The following is a 17,307-nucleotide window of genomic DNA, read 5'->3' on the forward strand; positions in this document are numbered from 1 at the left end:
CAATCGGAATAAATAAAGGTTGAATAAAAAAAAAAAAAACATGGGTTGGTGATATGAGCAGGGTTTTGCTGAAGCAGGAAGTGAACACTTTTATTGATATATACATTGAAACTTTTTCATACAATTGAAGTTTTTGTTTTTTTAAGGTTTTTCTTCATACAATTTTGCACTCAACTGCTTCATTTTATAAATAAATTGCTTGGCTGGAAGAAAAAATATTTTTACATTTAGCTTATAATACAATTCACTCAATATACTGCAAATTGTAACATAGTTGTTAAAATATTATTTAAAAACTGGCATAAAGTATTAATTTCACACAGAAATAAAAACATAATGAAAAGTACTGTATTTGTGGTCTTTGGTCGATGTTTCTCAGTGGTTTTAAGAAACTGAAGTTAAAGCTAACAGTCATTACTTCTTACATTCATCATAACCATTGGTAAGTCACCTCATCTACAAGCCACACCTAAAATTAAGGAACTTAAAAGCATCACAATATATACAGCTCTAAAAGCGATATCTTCACAACCTGGTCGAGTGGAGGGAACAGAAGAGATCATCTCCTACACCAAGACCTCCTCTAAACAATTTCCATGACCTAAAACTGCAAAAGAAAAAGAAATCCATCTTGGAAGCAATCGGGCCTATCCTTGAAATGTCTTCAGCAGAAACCATCCTACTTTCAAGGTCAAATCACCACAAAACCGAGGTCGAAAGAGCCTTCTGGAGTTCTGGGGGTGTTGAAAGGCTCAGTGATGCAGGCTCGCCCCCTCGTGGGGACCCTTACGCCACAGAGCAAGTGGAGGACTTTGGGGGTTGTTCTAAGATGGACTCCCTGCGGAGGTCGTTGGGAAGAGCCCCGTCCACGCCCCAGACGTTGAGCTCACCGTAGAGGCCTGTCTCGATCATCTCCTCCTGCCAGGGGATGGAGATGTTCCCCGAGGAGAACTCGTCGAAGAAGGTCTTGTCCGGTTCGTCCAGGGCCACGCCCTTCACGGAGGAGAAAGCCCCCACGTCATCCAGGCTCTTGGCGTACACCACCTTGGGGTCCGGGACAAAGGGAGGGGAGAGTAGACCTGGAATCAGGAGAAGCACAGGTTTAACATCGCCACCATCGTCATAAGATGAGGGGTTTTGATGCCCCTATGCCTGGGGTCCAAAATGAAAACCTAGGTTACATACTAAGACATCTGGCTGGCTGGTCAATGTTTAGACTTTAGACAAAAAAAAAAGAAAAGGCACAGTAGGTCAAATCTAGTGGCATCTAGCAGAAAGGACTTGGCAGGAATGGATTGTAATATTACATTTTTTGTTTACAGACTAAAAAACGGAATCCATTTCATGAATCATTCAAGGAAGCTGACTTGGCTACTTGATTCTATAGTAGACCAAGACATCATTTTGCGAGTATCTAGTGGCCTCTTACAGGCCTGTTTAGGCCACCCCAGCTTCTCAGGTGGCCTAAAGTTGGTTGCAGTATGCAACCTCACGGCTAGATTCCACTAAATCCTAAACAGTGCACCTTTCATTTTGGACCCTGAGACATAGAGAGACGAGTTCTTAGAATGGCCCTTGTGTCCGTACCCTCGTTCAGCTTCCTCCAATTGATTTCGCTAAAGAAAGGGTGACCCCTGAGCTCGTCACAGTTGTTGTCCTTGAAACCCAGCCTCTTTTCCACCTCTTTGGCCATCAGTGCATCGCACAGGGACTTGGAATTATCACTGAAGGTTTCTGGATAAGTCACAACCCTGTTCAGAATGCGTTCCTTCATCGTGTCGCGGTCAACCTGAGTAGAGACAAAATGGAGATTGAACCGATTCATGGGAAGAGCCAGGCAGACTGAGAAAGACAACCTTTTACAGATGGGACTAATGACAGTTAGTGGTACAAGGATTGGATATGAGAGAAGACAAGATAAGGTACACCATAGTAATCCCAAAAAGGGCAACTGGGAGCCACCACATATTGACCATAAGCGAGACGGAAACTCACAGGCAAATACATCTCAAAGTAGAAACAAGACACAGGGATGTACGGCACTATTTAAAAGCATTAGTGGATGAACTCCTGTAATGACTACATTCAGACATCTCAAAATTAATACCTTCTCTCCTCTCTCCCTGAATGGATTCTTGGCCGCCAAAAACTCAAACAGCGTCACACCGAGGGTAAAGTAGTCCACAGAGGTGTCATACTTCTCCCCCTTCAGCATCTCTGGAGACATGTACCCTGAAGGGAACGATGGGGTATAAAAGATCTTTTTAAAAGGCTGACGGCCAACACTTTTCAGGGATGAATGGTCCAACGAGTGAAGCCAGAAAAGGGATGTGTGTTAAGTTATGGTGTGGCTGGATATCTGCGTGGGTTGGACAGAGACAGACCTGGGGTTCCAGCATAGCCTTTTGTCTTTGTCTTGCCTTCTTTCAACTCCACAGCGAGACCCAGGTCGGATATGCGCACGTTCCCTGGCAAAAGACGCACATATTCCAATATTTAGACGTTTATGTGTAGAATACTATGTTACATACACACACAGATGCAAACTTGGAGCAGTACCTTCGTTGTCTAGCAGAACATTTTCAGGTTTGAGGTCTCTGTAGATTATTCTCTTCTGGTGGAGGTGCTCCAGGCCTTGGATGATCTGGGCGAGGTAGAAACAAGCTCTGGTCTCGCAGAAGCCTGGGTTGTTATCATCCACCAGGTAGATGTGGTACCTGCCCCATTGCGAGAGAGGGAGATTGAAGTTATGTCATTTTGTGCTACACACATAGGCCCAAACATCTAATAGATATTAAGACAATAATATGAAGAGTTGTATGTTGCTTTACGCTGCAATAAATGAATTAACTCAAACCAAACTGTCATTAATATTCCTATGTAAATGCTTGACCTAAAAACATGGCGACTGTCACAAAAACAACCAAATGGATGGATTTACTGAGTGAAGCTAGTGTTATTGTAATGCATAGAAGGGTAATTATATTGTGCTGAATACAGTTAATATATCACTTAAACTGGCTATATGTATACACATTCTACCATTTGAGTTGAATGGTAGTTCACAGCTTTTTGTGGAGGCGTATGCATATTCAGCTTCTTTTTTTCTTTTTTTCATTGCGTGCAACAGAATATAATAAAAAATTCAAATGGATTTTAGTGCCATTCATTATAGCACATTAATAAAACTGCGGAGGGAAATTCATTCAACGTTTTTTGGAGCACCTGTCGATCCTACGATGTGGTTGTTGATTTGTGTTTGATTTAGGCTTGGTTTGCTTTAGTTATGACGTACTTGAGGTCTCCTCCGTTCATGATGGTCATGACCAGACAAAGTTCGTCCTTTGTTTGGAATGCGTAGGCCAAGGACACAATGAAGCGACTGTGGACCCTGGCAAGAATTCTCTTCTCCACCATTGCCCCCTAGAGTTGAAACAAAGTAATAAAGATAATTGATTACAATACTTATAAACATTTAAAACATTTTTGAATGTTTGTCTGTTTAAGAAGACATGGTTTTATAAAATACACTTTTTAAAAATGTATTTATTCCCAGTGGTTTAGGTGCTGAAAGTATAGTGCTAAGGGTGCTGTTAGCCTGTTAGTACTACTAATTGGATGGGTGAAATTATATTGGCAATAATAAATATATATTTTGGTAAAATTTCTGAGTGTCCGCTTTTGTTAGCAATATCTAGTCCTATTACACATTTCAGCATTCTTTCTATGCGGTAGCATTGACCTTGGAGGGGTCTCTAACATTATACCAAAAGGGAAAATGTATTCAAAATCTAGTAGGCCTATCTAAAATCAATCGAATTGGCTACTCTTACAATATGTTTAAATTAAATAGGAACAAATCGATTGTAGCATGTTTAATTGGAAAGGGAACACAGCCATATTGGGCAATGTGTCGTAAGTGTTGCTTTAACGCAACAGTTTGGAAATGTCCTAAATGTTTGCAACTTAAATTGGCATAAGCTAAGCAGCTTTTTTGGGGGGATGCAGTATGGGGTGAGATGCAATCGATAACTTTTTTTCATTGTTGATTAATTCGGACACAGCATATTTATCCTCGCACATATCATTTTAAATGGGGCCCGTGCGTAAGGGACTTCAATTAGATAAGAAGGCCTATATATTGTTTATAATTACATTGCAACGTGAAAGCATGTGCATATGCGCTTGCATCATCCGCACTGCACCCTTCGAAAGAAATACGTTCCCCCGCGCATGCCCAGTGGGTTGATATTCTATTAAGTATAAATTAAGTTGGATAAGACTGCGGCGCGTGTCTTAAACCCCTAGTCAAGGGCAAGAGCGAACATGGCCAGACTATTAGTTACAGTCAGAAGGGCTTTCCTCTAAGCCCTCAGTATTAAATCTGTTTAATACCACGGGCTAAGGCCCCCAGAGATATAGCCAGGGACAAAGATGATTATCACAGGACAATTGATTATTGGAAATTGTTTCAGAGCCGTAGCCGGCCGTTTGATGGTTTGATGACGTTTAAGAAGAAGAGAACGTTTAAGCGTCTTTGGGTACCGAGAAAAGCGCTACATAAAACCTATGTATTATTAAGATTGCGAGACGTTTTGCCTACATTTTAGAAAAAAACGATTCTGACGTACATTCCACTTTTATTGTGTTTTTATTTAAATGTCTAATGAGATAGGACTCCGACTTTGAATAAAATGATAAATGCATTCATTAGAATATTAAAACGCTAGAGGTCATTTATTAAATGGAAAGACTAATGTTTAATGCAGCTGGCCACACCACTTAAATAGGCTATTTAAAAGTGCGTTCATCTCTTCAGTCGAAAATATCCCTGAACCACCTCAAATGCCCCAATTCTCTTCATCAATCATGTCATAGTAGCATACAACTTGGTCACTAGGCTACAACTTGTTTCAGGTCAAGGGTATGCACCACTCGGGACAATGAGGGTACTTATAAAATGAAAGCCTGATACGGCATTGGATGATTGCAGTCAAGTATGAAAAGAGAAACAGCAGCTGATTTTTGAGTACCTCACCTCATTGCCTTTACGTTTCTTCAATCGTTTCTTGTTCAGCTTCTTACAGGCATAAAGTTTCCCAGTGGCTTTCATCTGACAGGCGGAAACTTCCCCAAAACCGCCTTTCCCCAGCACACGGAAATCCAGGAACCAGTCATCGTCCATTGGCTGCATCTCGAGCCACTTCCACTGCAGGAACCTCTTCAGGTACATGCTCTCCAGGAAGAAGATGTAAGGGACCTCACGGAGGAAGTTCATCACGCAGGCCAGAGCTGGGGCGAACAACCCGTCCCCGGCCTCCTGTTGACCCTCTTTCACTTTAGCTACGATTTCCTCTGAGAGAATGGGGCAGTAGTGCTTGGCAGAGGGTTCCATGTACCTCGTGAAGATCTTGGCGGCCTTCTGGCTGAGGTCACCCTCGTCTGCCAAGTCGTACGCCTCGATGTCTTTCCACAGACGCAACGGGCCATTGTATTCTAGGGTGGCACTCAGGAATTCCCTGAAGAGGCGTCTGCCTATGGGCTGTTCGATGCACACGAAGTCAAACGTCAAGTCGAGCGTGTCCCTCAGGTCCTCGCACACGGTGATGTGGGGGAGCTTGAGACGCGAGTGGTACTTCTTGTCCCGCGCAGCCGCCGCGGAACCGTCGATGCTGCCACGGGCGTTGATGTAGGCAGAATTTGCCACCACCGTGGTGAGGGCTCCAAAATCCATGTTGTTGGCCGGTTACTGTGAAGCAACTCTGAGGACGGACATACCTACACAAAAATAATGTTGGAAGGAGGGGGGATTGGTCATCTAATTCGCTGGGGTGCAAGGATGAAAAAGCAGGTGAGGTGGCCAGCGATGCAGATTACAAAGAAATGACAGAGCATACGAGGAGTGCATGCAGAGAAAAGGGAGGTCCGAGTCTGAAATAGACCAATGTACTTGACAGGGACACACTTCAGCATACACATCCACATAGAAGGGACACACACAATCACACACACCCCTGCGTCAACACCTTTCAGTAATCCATTAACACCCTAATGCCCTCGACAAAATGCGCGAGCTCGACCTAGGGAAGTGGTGATACAATACATGCCTGGATACCTGGATTATGACTGGTCAGCCAAGCGGCACATCATGTAACAGCGACATTACGTTGGTCACTCAACTGATCTTTCTCAACCGCGTTTAGTGCAGAGGAGGCACTTTCTGTAAGTAGGCCGAATGAAAAAACTCAAAACACATGAAATTGAATGCCTTAAGTCCTAGAAAGTTACAATTCAATGTTTACAAATTTGTGTGATAAATTGTTTTGGTATACAATACTTTTAAGACCTATTTGATAAAGGCTGCCCTTATGGCAAGTTATTATTCATTTGTAACAGTTCATAATTCAATACTTTCTGTTGTAAATCGCCTGGTATTCCATCTGGTGCCTCAAGGCAAAATCATTAACATTCTTCCTTAAAATAAAATAAAGCCTTCCCAAACCGGTCATTAAAGTTTGAGTGCATGCATAATATATTTAAATCCCATTCGAGCTTCAGCATGAATCATAACCCACCGTTGAGTTATGAGCAACGGTTGGCACTTTTATCTAGTTTATACAAGGCGACAACAAAATGCATGGATGCAAAGTTATTAAAACAATCTATATTTAATTTCAAACTTATATTAGATTACAGAAAAAGGTATTTGGAAGAGTCCGTACATGTGTTGCTCAGCTTTAAAAATGAGATCTTTTAGGAGAGTACATAAAGCCGTCACAACCACATATTCCATACATCGGTAGTTTCCAGGTCTACCTTTGACCACTGGCCTCTAGAGGATACTATAAGCTACAATCATCATAGGGTCCATTTACGTAATAACAAACAAAGCTTATCGTCCTATAGGGAGCCTGGGTTTCGAAGGTCGGTACCTTGCTGGTGTCGTTTGTATGTAAACACTAACAAGGTGTGACGGGGCGGTGAAGAGAACTCATCATCTCCAGTATACAAAAGTAAACAAGCAACAAACTGAAAAAAATAAACTCATGAAAGCAGCTGCCTACAGAACAGAGGGAAGTCAGCCCACCACAGCGGGGTTCGGGGTGAAGAAACTGCTGGAGATAATTCGTCCAAAAAGAAAAAAACACTAAACAAAATCGAAACTGAAAGTATTCAACACGGGCAATGGATTTGGGTCCTATCGTAGGACACCATGGCAACAATTGAGGCTGGATCCACGGAGTTGTGCTGACACGGCAGGTCTACACCGACACTTTGGCAGCCATCGTGGAACACTGAATCACCCTGCCCCCCAACGTCTGCCAAAATGCGATCACAACAAAACAAGATAACTATTTCACACGGTACACTATACATTCTCCAACAGCAGTGGGTTTGAAGAAGGAAGTTGGGGGGGGATGGGGGGGGCTTTTTGCTTGTCTTTATTTTTGAACTGGGATGGCTTATTGAGTAGTTGATTAGACATACAAGGAAATATCTAAAAGGCTTCTGCACAGTGCTGCTGCCATGCACGAGAGTGCCCCCAGAGCTATGCTGCAGGTGCCTGTGTGATTCAGCAGCCACATACACACACACACACAGAGGGAACGACGCACCCAGTGTTCACCTCCTGTTTGTTCTACACCCCTGAGAAAGCCAGGCCGAGCGAATACAGGAACAGGGAAAAAGAGAAGGTGGATGGAGACACACACACACACACACACACACACACACACACACACACACACACACACACACACACACACACACACACACACACACACACACACACACAAAATAGTGGGCTTGAATCCCATGGTGATGTGGTTAGAAAGACTGTGCTTGTTGGAGAGGCGTGGACACGGAGAGCCAGGCTAGTCTTCATCGTCGTTCTCATCGTAGTCGTCCTCCTCGTCATCGTCGCCCATGTAAGACACTGGAGTTTCCACACGAGACCCGCTGTAGTGCGAGTCGTTAGAGCTGGAGGCCATGGTGCCGTCCGCGCCGCCGTCACTGTCAACAAACAAGGTCAAGGGTTGGTCAATAAAGGGGGCCCCCCGAAGGCTGCGGGCCAGAATTAAACCCTCTTTGTTTGTCTTTTGGCACAAGCCACTGGCCAGTGATGGCTCATGCCCGTAGTGGGCATTTGTGTTCCTAAATAAATTATTAAGAATGTCGAGTAACAAAAAAGGTCTTTGGTTTTATGTTCCAGCCCTGATCGCAACAACTTGAGATGAGGGCCATTAAAGATTGTTGTGGGGCCGTTATGTTTTGGAAGAAAAACATTTCAAGGTTGAACCCTGAAGCGCTTTGGTGAGGCTACAATGTAAACATTGTATGTGAATAATTTGCAGCCTCCCGTTACTGTACCCGTTATTGACTGTAGTCGGCCCCTCACCTGCCCACAGGATACCGTGCTCCGTTTGAGGAAGATCCCCCGGTAATGTAGACATTACTGATTGGACCCTTCGCCATCTCTACAAAAAAAAAAACAAGTAACAATGTAATGGTCATTCAGCCCACATAAAATGATATAAAAGACATGCAATTATGTTAACAAGTTATTTCAATTAAGACGAGACGGTAGTGAAAACACAATGTAGCTCATCGAGAGGTTACTTTTCAATATCCTTCTCTTGCTCTGACCTGTGACATAGGGCTCCAGGGCCTTTGGCACCAGACTGCGGGCGATCTTCAGGTCTTCTGGAGAGCACTTGCCCACCTCCAAACCACAGGCCATGCCCATACGTTTCAGCACCTCAATGTCGTCATGGATCTCAAACATGCTGTCAAAGTTGAAAAGGTACTCGAACCTGAATCAGAGGAAAAATAATCATATTAGAGCATAACACACCAAATACATTGCCTAAATGTCTAATCGAACAACGCAAGACTAATTTTAAAGACAAATAGAATTTACTTTCATTTTCTCTTTGGGCATTCTGGAAGAGGGTGAGGCAATGGACTTTATAACCCCCATATATTTCACGTGGGGTTGGGCACACACTTTATCAACAGCACACTGACCCCGCCTTGGCCAGTGCCCGCACTACCAATGCAATTTAACACCACCAATGTCAAGTACATGACAATATATTGCCTCAACAATCAGTGATGTCACCATCATTGACCGCCAAACAGGCCAAGTTAATGAGCACCATTTCCATTTGTATTATCGTTGATTGTTAAGCTTAGCTTCCCGCCCTGTTGCACAGAATATACCCCAACATTTACCTAACCCAGTTAAATGTCGAGAAGAGACAAACCACCTTCAAAATGGTAAATCGTTTTCAGACCTTTTGAACATCTATACAATATTGTTGCTACACACCACAAACAATATACCCTTTGAAAAAACTGATTTTGCTGACAAAAGAGGCAAGGCTGAGCAGATGACACGTTTCTCTGATTTCACAAAAGGCTAAATCATGTTTAGTTTTGAAGAAAGTTCTTTAAACAACACAACTCTTGAAATCAATTTTCCAGACTAGTACCCAACGCCTCGTAATGTTGTGCCCATGTTGGCGACTTCTTGGTAGCTACAAGTACTCGTCGACAATTGTGGACAAACAATGTTTGTTCAGATACCAATAAGACAACAGGTAGACAGTTTTCAGGGGAAATTACAATGAAATTACAATTACAATGAAGCGTGGGTGACGGAAAAATGGAGGCATCTGGAATAAAGGAGAGACATACTTGTCATTGGAGATGCTACAGTCGATGACTGTCTTCTTGCTGGTGTTGACAATAATGAAGGGCAGGTGGATGACAGAGTTGGGAGGAGGGGGTCTGTTCGTCTGCTGCTCTGACTGCCTGTTCCGTTGAACCAGGTTTTTGAAGGCGATTTGCTGCAGGGAGTAAAATCATTTGTTATCCAATATCCTATCCACTTTATAAAATGTATATATACATGAAAGAAATTTTCTTACAGCGGGTCCGACAACAAATAAAAATGTATTCCCACTTGGGGAGACCTAGTTTTAGGCATACCTGCAATATGAGTTCTTGTAGCTGTGACTGTTTCTGCTTGATTCTCTCCAGCCGCCTTTGTCTCTCCACCTATGGTTGACACAAAAGATCTATCGTCAGGAGAAAAGAGGAAAAATACGAAACCTAACATGCAATGGCAGATTATCCTTTAGACCACTAGTCTACATATTTTCTGGGTGCACCTCTAGGTTTTGGCACTCCTGGGCGGAGTTGGTAGGCAGGCCGATCCATTTGATCTCCTTCTTCTCCTTGGAGATGATGTTCATGGCCATGAGCACATTAAGAGCATCATATACGCGACGCCTGATGTTCTTCTGGTCATACACATGCTGCATGGGAAAATAAGGAAAAATGATACTTATTGCAGATATCTGCAATTGGGAACCACACCCATTAAATGATCCTGCACTTATTAAAGTATAAGAAAATGTCAAGAAAAAAAACTGAACAGGACAAAAACCTTCAATTGTTTCTCGTTGATTGGGAAACAAATGACGGTTTTTGATCTGTTCCGATTTTTTTCTTTCTGGAGGGCCATTTGCGGTGCGGCAACGGATCTTACCGAGTCATTAGGCGACATGTGGTTGTCTGCGGAGCTGAACTCTGCCACCAGCTCATCGGCCACCTCATTGTAGGTGGTAACGCCCTTCTTCTGTACCTTCTCACACACCTTCATGGAGAAATGCCTCAACCCCTTCCCGTTTTTCTCACCTTTCTTTCCACGTTTTCTAAGGACAATAAATAAATAGAGCAACAACAAGGATATCAATCCTTTACAATTAGGGCATTTAGCAGACGCTTTTATCCAAAGCGACTTACATCGGTTAATACACACATTGAGTCAACCATGCAAGGCGACAGCCATCTCGTCAGGAGCAGTTAGGGTTAAGCGTCTCGCTCAGGGACACATCAACACTTGTACCTCTGTATAAACCCTTTCCAGTTAGGTTAACCACTAAATATGAAGTCTATCTCTATTAACATTCTGACATGGTTCGGCCACATCACAACAGAAATCTATGGTTTCAATATAATCAGGTGCACATTGAAAAATAGTCTTTTACTTTTTTAAGTTTGGTCCTCCAAACTGTGAAGGGGCCATATTAACAGTGTATTGGTGTCAGAGTGAAGTTTATCAAGAGGAAGAACTGCATTAATTAATGATGGCATGGCTGAGCACTAGGGATGCACCGAAATGAAAATCCTTGGCCGAAACCGAAAACCAAAAATTAGGAAACCAAGGCCGAAAACCGAAACACTGAAAGAAATTATTATGACAATTATTAGTACCATTTAGGGTTGCTGCGGTAGCCTATACGGAATTAGGTTTAAAAAGGTTAAAAGTTCGGCAGTTTGTCTTTGCACTGTTTTATTTTATTTAAAATTTATTTAAAATATATACAAACCTAATAGATAGGCTACATAATATAGCGCTGGAACGTGCAAGACCGGTAACCATGGTAACCATATCAACGGCAGTGAAAAAACCCCGCGAAGCCCAATCCCTACGAGAGCGCCCCGCGCTACGACCATCCGGAGGCGCACAGAGCTTTTTGCCGTGATATTTTATATTATTTTTATATTATACTTATATATATATAGAACGTTATAAGACGCTTTCACCGAGAATTGGCGCACTGCCTGACGCTGTCACCGAGTGTGAGAGGAGAGTTGACGGAGAAGATGGCGGTTGACCTAGTTTCAAAGTTTATACCGTTTATACTCGATAATACAACCCTAGTACCATTGCATTTATGGCTATGACTGTACTAACTTCATTAAAATCAAGGCATTGCAATTTTTGCAAATCGCTGTACGTGGGTCTTTCTCAGAAACATTGAAAAACGTCCACACCGCAGACATATTGGCGCTTATCCAGACAAGCGTGTGATGACCGCATTTTTTGTTTGCGTCATCACAAATTTCAGTTTCGTCCGTGTTGTTTCGGTGATAAAAGCCTTTTGGCCGAAAACCAAAAATGCGCTTTTGGGCCATTTTCGGCTGAAAATATTTGGTGGCCGAAAATTCGGTGCATCCCTACGGAACACGTCAAGGCATTTGACCCGTGGAAGGAGGGTGGCAGCATACCCTGAAGACCATGGTGAGGCGTCAGGCTGTTGGCTCTGTGTGAGGAACTGGGAGCTGGGCGTGTGTGGGCTGTTGACCAGTATGGTATTGGAAACGGTAGGTCTTTGGGGTGTTCCAATCACCTGTGGACAAAGAGGGGCAAGGGGGAACAAAGATACAAATCAACATTTCAGTCTAAACAAGGCTGCTAAAAACACAACATGCTAGGTAACTTTGAGAGAGGCTATACATGATGTATTCCTTTACACAGATTATGATTAAGAAGGTTGCTGGTATGGGTAAAGATTCTATGTTCATAATGGGATGATGGGAGTAATCCTGCTGACTATAGAGTTTGACCAGCTTAGTGTCAGCCCCTTCCCCCCACCCTACACACCCGGTCATTGCACAATGATAATGGGAGAGCCTTACACATCCATAACATACCTGGAGGAGGAGCTCTTTTAGATAATATGCAAATTAGTGGTGACAAATGAAGAGCGGGTGGCATCATTTGAGGAGGTGTTTTCCTTACAGAGCTGATCAACAAGTGAAGACTGTAAAACCACATCACTCACCATGTGGGGCATGTGTTGCATGTGTGGAGCGATATTGACGTTGGAGGGCCCTAGGGTTTTGGGCAATAGCTGTTTGGCCACTGGAAGAGCCGTGGGCTGAACAGTAACCAGAGACAGGACTAGTGACGAGGGCAGAAGAGAACACACACCAATTAGACTGGAAATTTAAACAGTGACACTAGGTTGCCACCCATTGTCAGGTCACAGCTATATAATGGCACAACTGGTGGCGAGAGCAGACACACATCACCTTTCAAATAACACACATTTATATTAAATTTTCCGCACTATTTACCTTTACTTGGGCTCAGATTCTGATCGATAAAAACCTTCAACTCTCCGTTTGTTTCAATCAGACCAGCCTGCGGAGAACCGGATCACAGGTGTTCAATGCAATTGGGCTCAAAGAGGTGACATTTAAATGATCATCATAAAATGCACAACTATAATAAATAAAAATAAAATGCAGTCCAACAAGATTGTAACCTATAAAAGTTAACTAAATACTTACATCTTTAGCCATGATCCAAAAGGACCGGGGAAGTAAAGCTTCAGTCTAAAAGGAAAATCTTCCTCTCTCTTTTCAGACAAAACCCCTGAAACAGAAACAGAACAAATATTTTATTTGAGTCAATATAGTCTGGAACTGCTCACAGCATCTAAATATTTTACATAACAATGGTTACTTGTTTTATGTATGTTAAAAAAAACGGCATTAAGTAAATTAAAGCAATATCAACAGAAGTTAGGGTAATTTACATTAAAGATAAAAAAAAAACTAACTTTATGTTAAAGCAGCAAGCACATTGTTTGAGGCTGGCTACACTACTCTAGTTAGCTTAACTAGCCGGGCATTGTGCCGAGGACAAGACAAGATAAACTGCATGAAACGAAACAAATCGCGATCTCGGTGGTATTAAAACGTACGATTGTTTTAACATTCAAACGCACGTCTCTGAACCCCAAGAAGTTGAACTCTCAATTAAAAGAGTTGCAGTAGGACAGATACACAAGCAGGCCTACTTTAGTTATTCACCACGTCCGGGGACGATTATACACGAACTTCAGCTACAGGTCAACGCACACATGATCACTTTAGCATTTCGTGCTGAAAATATCCTGGATGGTCTAGACCATAACATAACCTACACATGAAAGCTACTACTGAGAAGTGAACAGCATCAGCACTTCACATCGGTACTGGTGCAGCGAGGCTTTTGTTGAGTTGGAGCTAGCTGCTGCTAACACTTTGGTGGAGGTGGCTGACGTTAGCTAGCGAGTTAGCTGCTGCTGCACGTTTTAAAATGGCTCAGACCCATTATAAGGCTGGTTCATTGAACCATTATAGAATCAAGCAAGTGTCTAAAGTCAGTCTTCTGTTCAATATATGTGCGTGCATTTATGAGCAAAGTAAAATGTAAAAAGCGGTTTCTGTGCACTTACGAGTGCACTCTGGTTTGGTTTCCTCGACGGCTGTTTTTGTTGGCAATAGAGAATGGAGGAAGAGGAGGTCTGAAGCCCTACCGCCAAACAGGAAACTAAACTATGCAATATTCAAGTAGTTTCTCATTAATTTACTAATTGTAAGTGAATGGCCGAATGTCCAAAATGTGACAACTTCGATGTGGCTATAAAGTTACCTTAAAAATGGTTTATTTGGCACTCAACTGACGTTATCAGAACAGCAAGTTTTTGTTGCGAGCTTAGTATAGATCGTCACAAATAAACCTTCAGATAAATAGCATTTTCTGGTGAAAATGACAGCAAGGACCTATGCGTTCCCTTGTAAAGTAACTGGGCATTTGGGTTCCGATCTGACCAGAACTGAACTGACAGACACTGGACACTTTGTACCAACATAGTCACATCATAATAACATAAGGCCAAATCAGTGATGCGTCGGGACCCACTCATCTAATCATAAATGAGCTTCATTGTGTGGGTTTTGATTGGGGCTTCTCATGGGCGCTGAATGCAACTAAAAGGACGAAATTAAAATATTCACAACCAGGCCTCAAAATAGTTCGCGACTGCCTGAACCCAGTTTCTACAAAGCATTTACAAGCCAAACCATCATTATATTGTGTTAAGAACTTAACCCCCCTCCGATCACTCTCCACTTCTGTGTTCCTAAGGATTACAATGACACATGTGAAGTATAAAATAGGTTATGTCGTGGATTTGCCGTGTTTATGGAGTTCCCGAAAGCGCTTGATAATCACTTCATATTGTACTCATTAGCGTTTGTATAGTAATTAACTAACTGGATGTAAATAGTTCAAATTGCCCTAATTTAAAAGCGCCGAAGAGCTGATTTTGACAAGTAGAACATCCAGCCTCCGTCCGATAGTTTACTAATGAAGGGGTACTTTAATATCTGCGTTTAATCAATGAGCTAAAAGGCTAACGTGGCTAAAACAAACCCTAGCCAGCTAACAAATGAGAAGTTACTCGACAGCGTGTTGTTAGCAAAGTAGCTTTAGCCTACTAGCTGCTGGGCTAATCCATAGCTGTCACCGACAGCCCCGTCGGGATGAACCACAACATTGGTCCAAACGCTGATACTTTTCCCAAAACCGGTCAAACCATAGCCCAAAGTACAACTCTATACTTATATGTTATTAAATGAAGGTTAATTGCTACCATAATAATTTCGGAACCAGCAACAGTTTGACGAGAGAGTCTTACCGGTTCGGCTTACAAGTTAGCAATTTGCGTTAGCCTTTTCAATGCAATCTCTCGCTAGCCCGCTGTACTGGTGCGTCTCTCAATCTGATCTTGGCGGTGTCTAGCAACGGCCACAGCAGATTGGATAGTGTAGGTATGACGATGGTAAACTAGCTCACGACTGCCACGCCCATAAGTCTGTCTGATTGGTTGGCTCGTTTCAGAGTCTGTATGGCACGGTCTACCATTGGATATTGATGTTTTCGAGTCTTCCTGTAAAATAATATTAAAATGCCTAATATTAATAATCATATAAAATGTAACATTGAACAACTAAGATAGATAGATAGATAGATAGATAGATAGAGTGAAAAAGAGAGAGAGAGAGAGAGAGAGAGAGAGAGAGAGAGAGAGAGAGAGAGAGAGAGAGAGAGAGAGAGAGAGAGAGAGAGAGAGAGAGAGAGAGAGAGAGAGAGACAGAGACAGAGACAGAGACAGAGACAGAGACAGAGACAGATGCCCCTTTCACACCGCCGCAAAATCGGGGCCGGTTCCGGGCCAGTTCGGAGCTAGGGCCAGGGCTTTGGTTTCACACCGCCAAAGAACCGGCTCCGGCCCCTAAAAACCGGTTCAACTCTGGCCCCACTTTAGAGCTGGGCTAGAACTAGAACCGCTTTTACGCCGGGGGCAGGGGGCGGAGTTATCCGTACCTTCATAAACAGGAAGACCAACGAAGACCGGCATTTTTTAAAACACCGAAGTAAACAATGGACGTGAATCCGTGTATGGTTCTTTTTTGTTTTTTTCTGATTTTGTTTTAAATCTGAATATTCAAAGAACGAACCATACACGGATTGAATCGAAGACGAAATTGTTGTTGTTGTGTTTGAAACTGGCGCGAGGGTTCTTCTGCGCGCCTAACATTGTGTGGTGGTTCAACGCGTCAACGCGCCAACGCAGCTAGATGAGTCCATGACATGTCCATGCAAGTGAACCGAGCGTTCCCTCTTCGTCATAACTATCAAACCAAACATCCTTCACATTCACCGAGCGAACATTATGAAAGTAAAATGCACATTTCTCGCTAAAAAATGTTTCCAGAAACGCATTTGATGGCGTAACGATGTTACTATTTCCACCCAGAATAAAGAAAGATGTCGGCCATATGCTTCTGTCCAAGCTCACTAGCCGAGACGTTTGCAGTGACGTCAAGACGTCGCTCACGCCGGCTCCATGGCTGGCTCTGGCCGGTGTGAAACCAACCGGTTCTTAACTGGGGTAAGGCTGGAACCAGTTTGGAACTGGCCCTAGCACCAGCCCGGAACTGGCTCTCGGTTCTTTTTGGTGTGAAAGCGGCAAGAGAGCGAGAGATGGTTGCTTTCTTTTCTTGATGAATATGAGTAATACTTTAAGTGGGCCCAGAGCTAAACAAATAACTTTTTCAGTTTCATGAATGTGCTGTGTGGAGGAAGTCGGAAAAGGAATCTGTTACAGAAAGATAATATGCAAAAAACTGAACAGAACATCCTATCCCTCTGAAGGGTGTAGACTTTCTTCAATTTATAGATAACAGATACTATTTTAGCCACCTATCTGTTTATTTTCTGTCTTCTGAACCCCAGTTCCACAGAGCCATGGTTATATTCTGAGGACAGGTTGTGTTTGGTTCTGTTTGTAATGTTTCACAAAATAATTACTGAATACTGAAACAGTGAGTGACTATTCAGTAATGTCAGTGACATTATATTAAAGATAAATATTCTTATATCTGAATAATAATGATATAGTTAATACATTCTGACTCAACTTCAATGATAGGTCTACCCTGGCAGCTTTACTGACTCAATGGCTGTTTTCAAAGATAAAGGCTCATTGGAAGAACAGATACTGTAATCGTGACGCCCCTTTATTTTGTATATTCTTTTTCCACAACACGAGTCAATTAAATACATTTGTGTTTTTTTATTGTATATCGTACAAGTGTAGTTTAAAGTTATGCTTC

The 17,307-nt window shown here is 42.6% G+C and overlaps 2 protein-coding genes across 2 annotated transcripts; both read right to left on the minus strand.

The window, feature by feature from the left end:
• Positions 1-63: 63 nt before the first annotated feature.
• On the minus strand, positions 64-6,520 carry LOC115532807 (rhodopsin kinase-like). Its single transcript, XM_030342702.1, has 7 exons — positions 5,039-6,520; positions 3,296-3,423; positions 2,560-2,717; positions 2,385-2,468; positions 2,108-2,232; positions 1,588-1,789; positions 64-1,079 (listed from the first exon to the last, which is right to left on the minus strand). The coding sequence occupies exons 1-7, from the start codon at positions 5,732-5,734 to the stop codon at positions 787-789; spliced, it is 1,686 nt and encodes a 561-aa protein (XP_030198562.1). The 5' UTR covers positions 5,735-6,520; the 3' UTR covers positions 64-786.
• Positions 6,521-6,649: 129 nt separating this feature from the next.
• On the minus strand, positions 6,650-15,459 carry LOC115532808 (transcription factor Dp-1). The gene is made up of 12 exons (XM_030342703.1): positions 15,327-15,459; positions 13,150-13,234; positions 12,934-13,000; positions 12,639-12,757; positions 12,082-12,203; positions 10,556-10,721; positions 10,176-10,322; positions 9,994-10,062; positions 9,700-9,851; positions 8,647-8,813; positions 8,399-8,477; positions 6,650-8,013 (listed from the first exon to the last, which is right to left on the minus strand). Exons 2-12 carry the CDS (start codon positions 13,159-13,161, stop codon positions 7,875-7,877), a joined length of 1,239 nt encoding a protein of 412 aa, XP_030198563.1. The 5' UTR covers positions 13,162-13,234; positions 15,327-15,459; the 3' UTR covers positions 6,650-7,874.
• Positions 15,460-17,307: the final 1,848 nt, after the last annotated feature.

Source organism: Gadus morhua, chromosome 20, assembly GCF_902167405.1.
Source record: "Gadus morhua chromosome 20, gadMor3.0, whole genome shotgun sequence".
Lineage (NCBI taxonomy): Eukaryota > Metazoa > Chordata > Actinopteri > Gadiformes > Gadidae > Gadus > Gadus morhua.

Bases quoted from the DNA above. Each gene is read 5' to 3' on its own strand.
- LOC115532807 (XM_030342702.1), bottom strand. From the start codon at position 5,734: ATGGATTTTGGAGCCCTCACCACGGTGGTGGCAAATTCTGCCTACATC. The intron at 3,424-5,038 runs GTGAGGTACTCA...TTTCAACTCTAG, and splicing joins AGAAACGTAAAGGCAATGAG to GGGGCAATGGTGGAGAAGAG. The intron at 1,790-2,107 runs GTATTAATTTTG...GTCTCTACTCAG, and splicing joins TCAGGGAGAGAGGAGAGAAG to GTTGACCGCGACACGATGAA.
- LOC115532808 (XM_030342703.1), bottom strand. The intron at 8,478-8,646 runs GTCAGAGCAAGA...TTTTTTTTGTAG, and splicing joins CCTGGAGCCCTATGTCACAG to AGATGGCGAAGGGTCCAATC. The intron at 8,014-8,398 runs GTGAGGGGCCGA...GTTTGTTGACAG, and splicing joins GCACGGTATCCTGTGGGCAG to TGACGGCGGCGCGGACGGCA.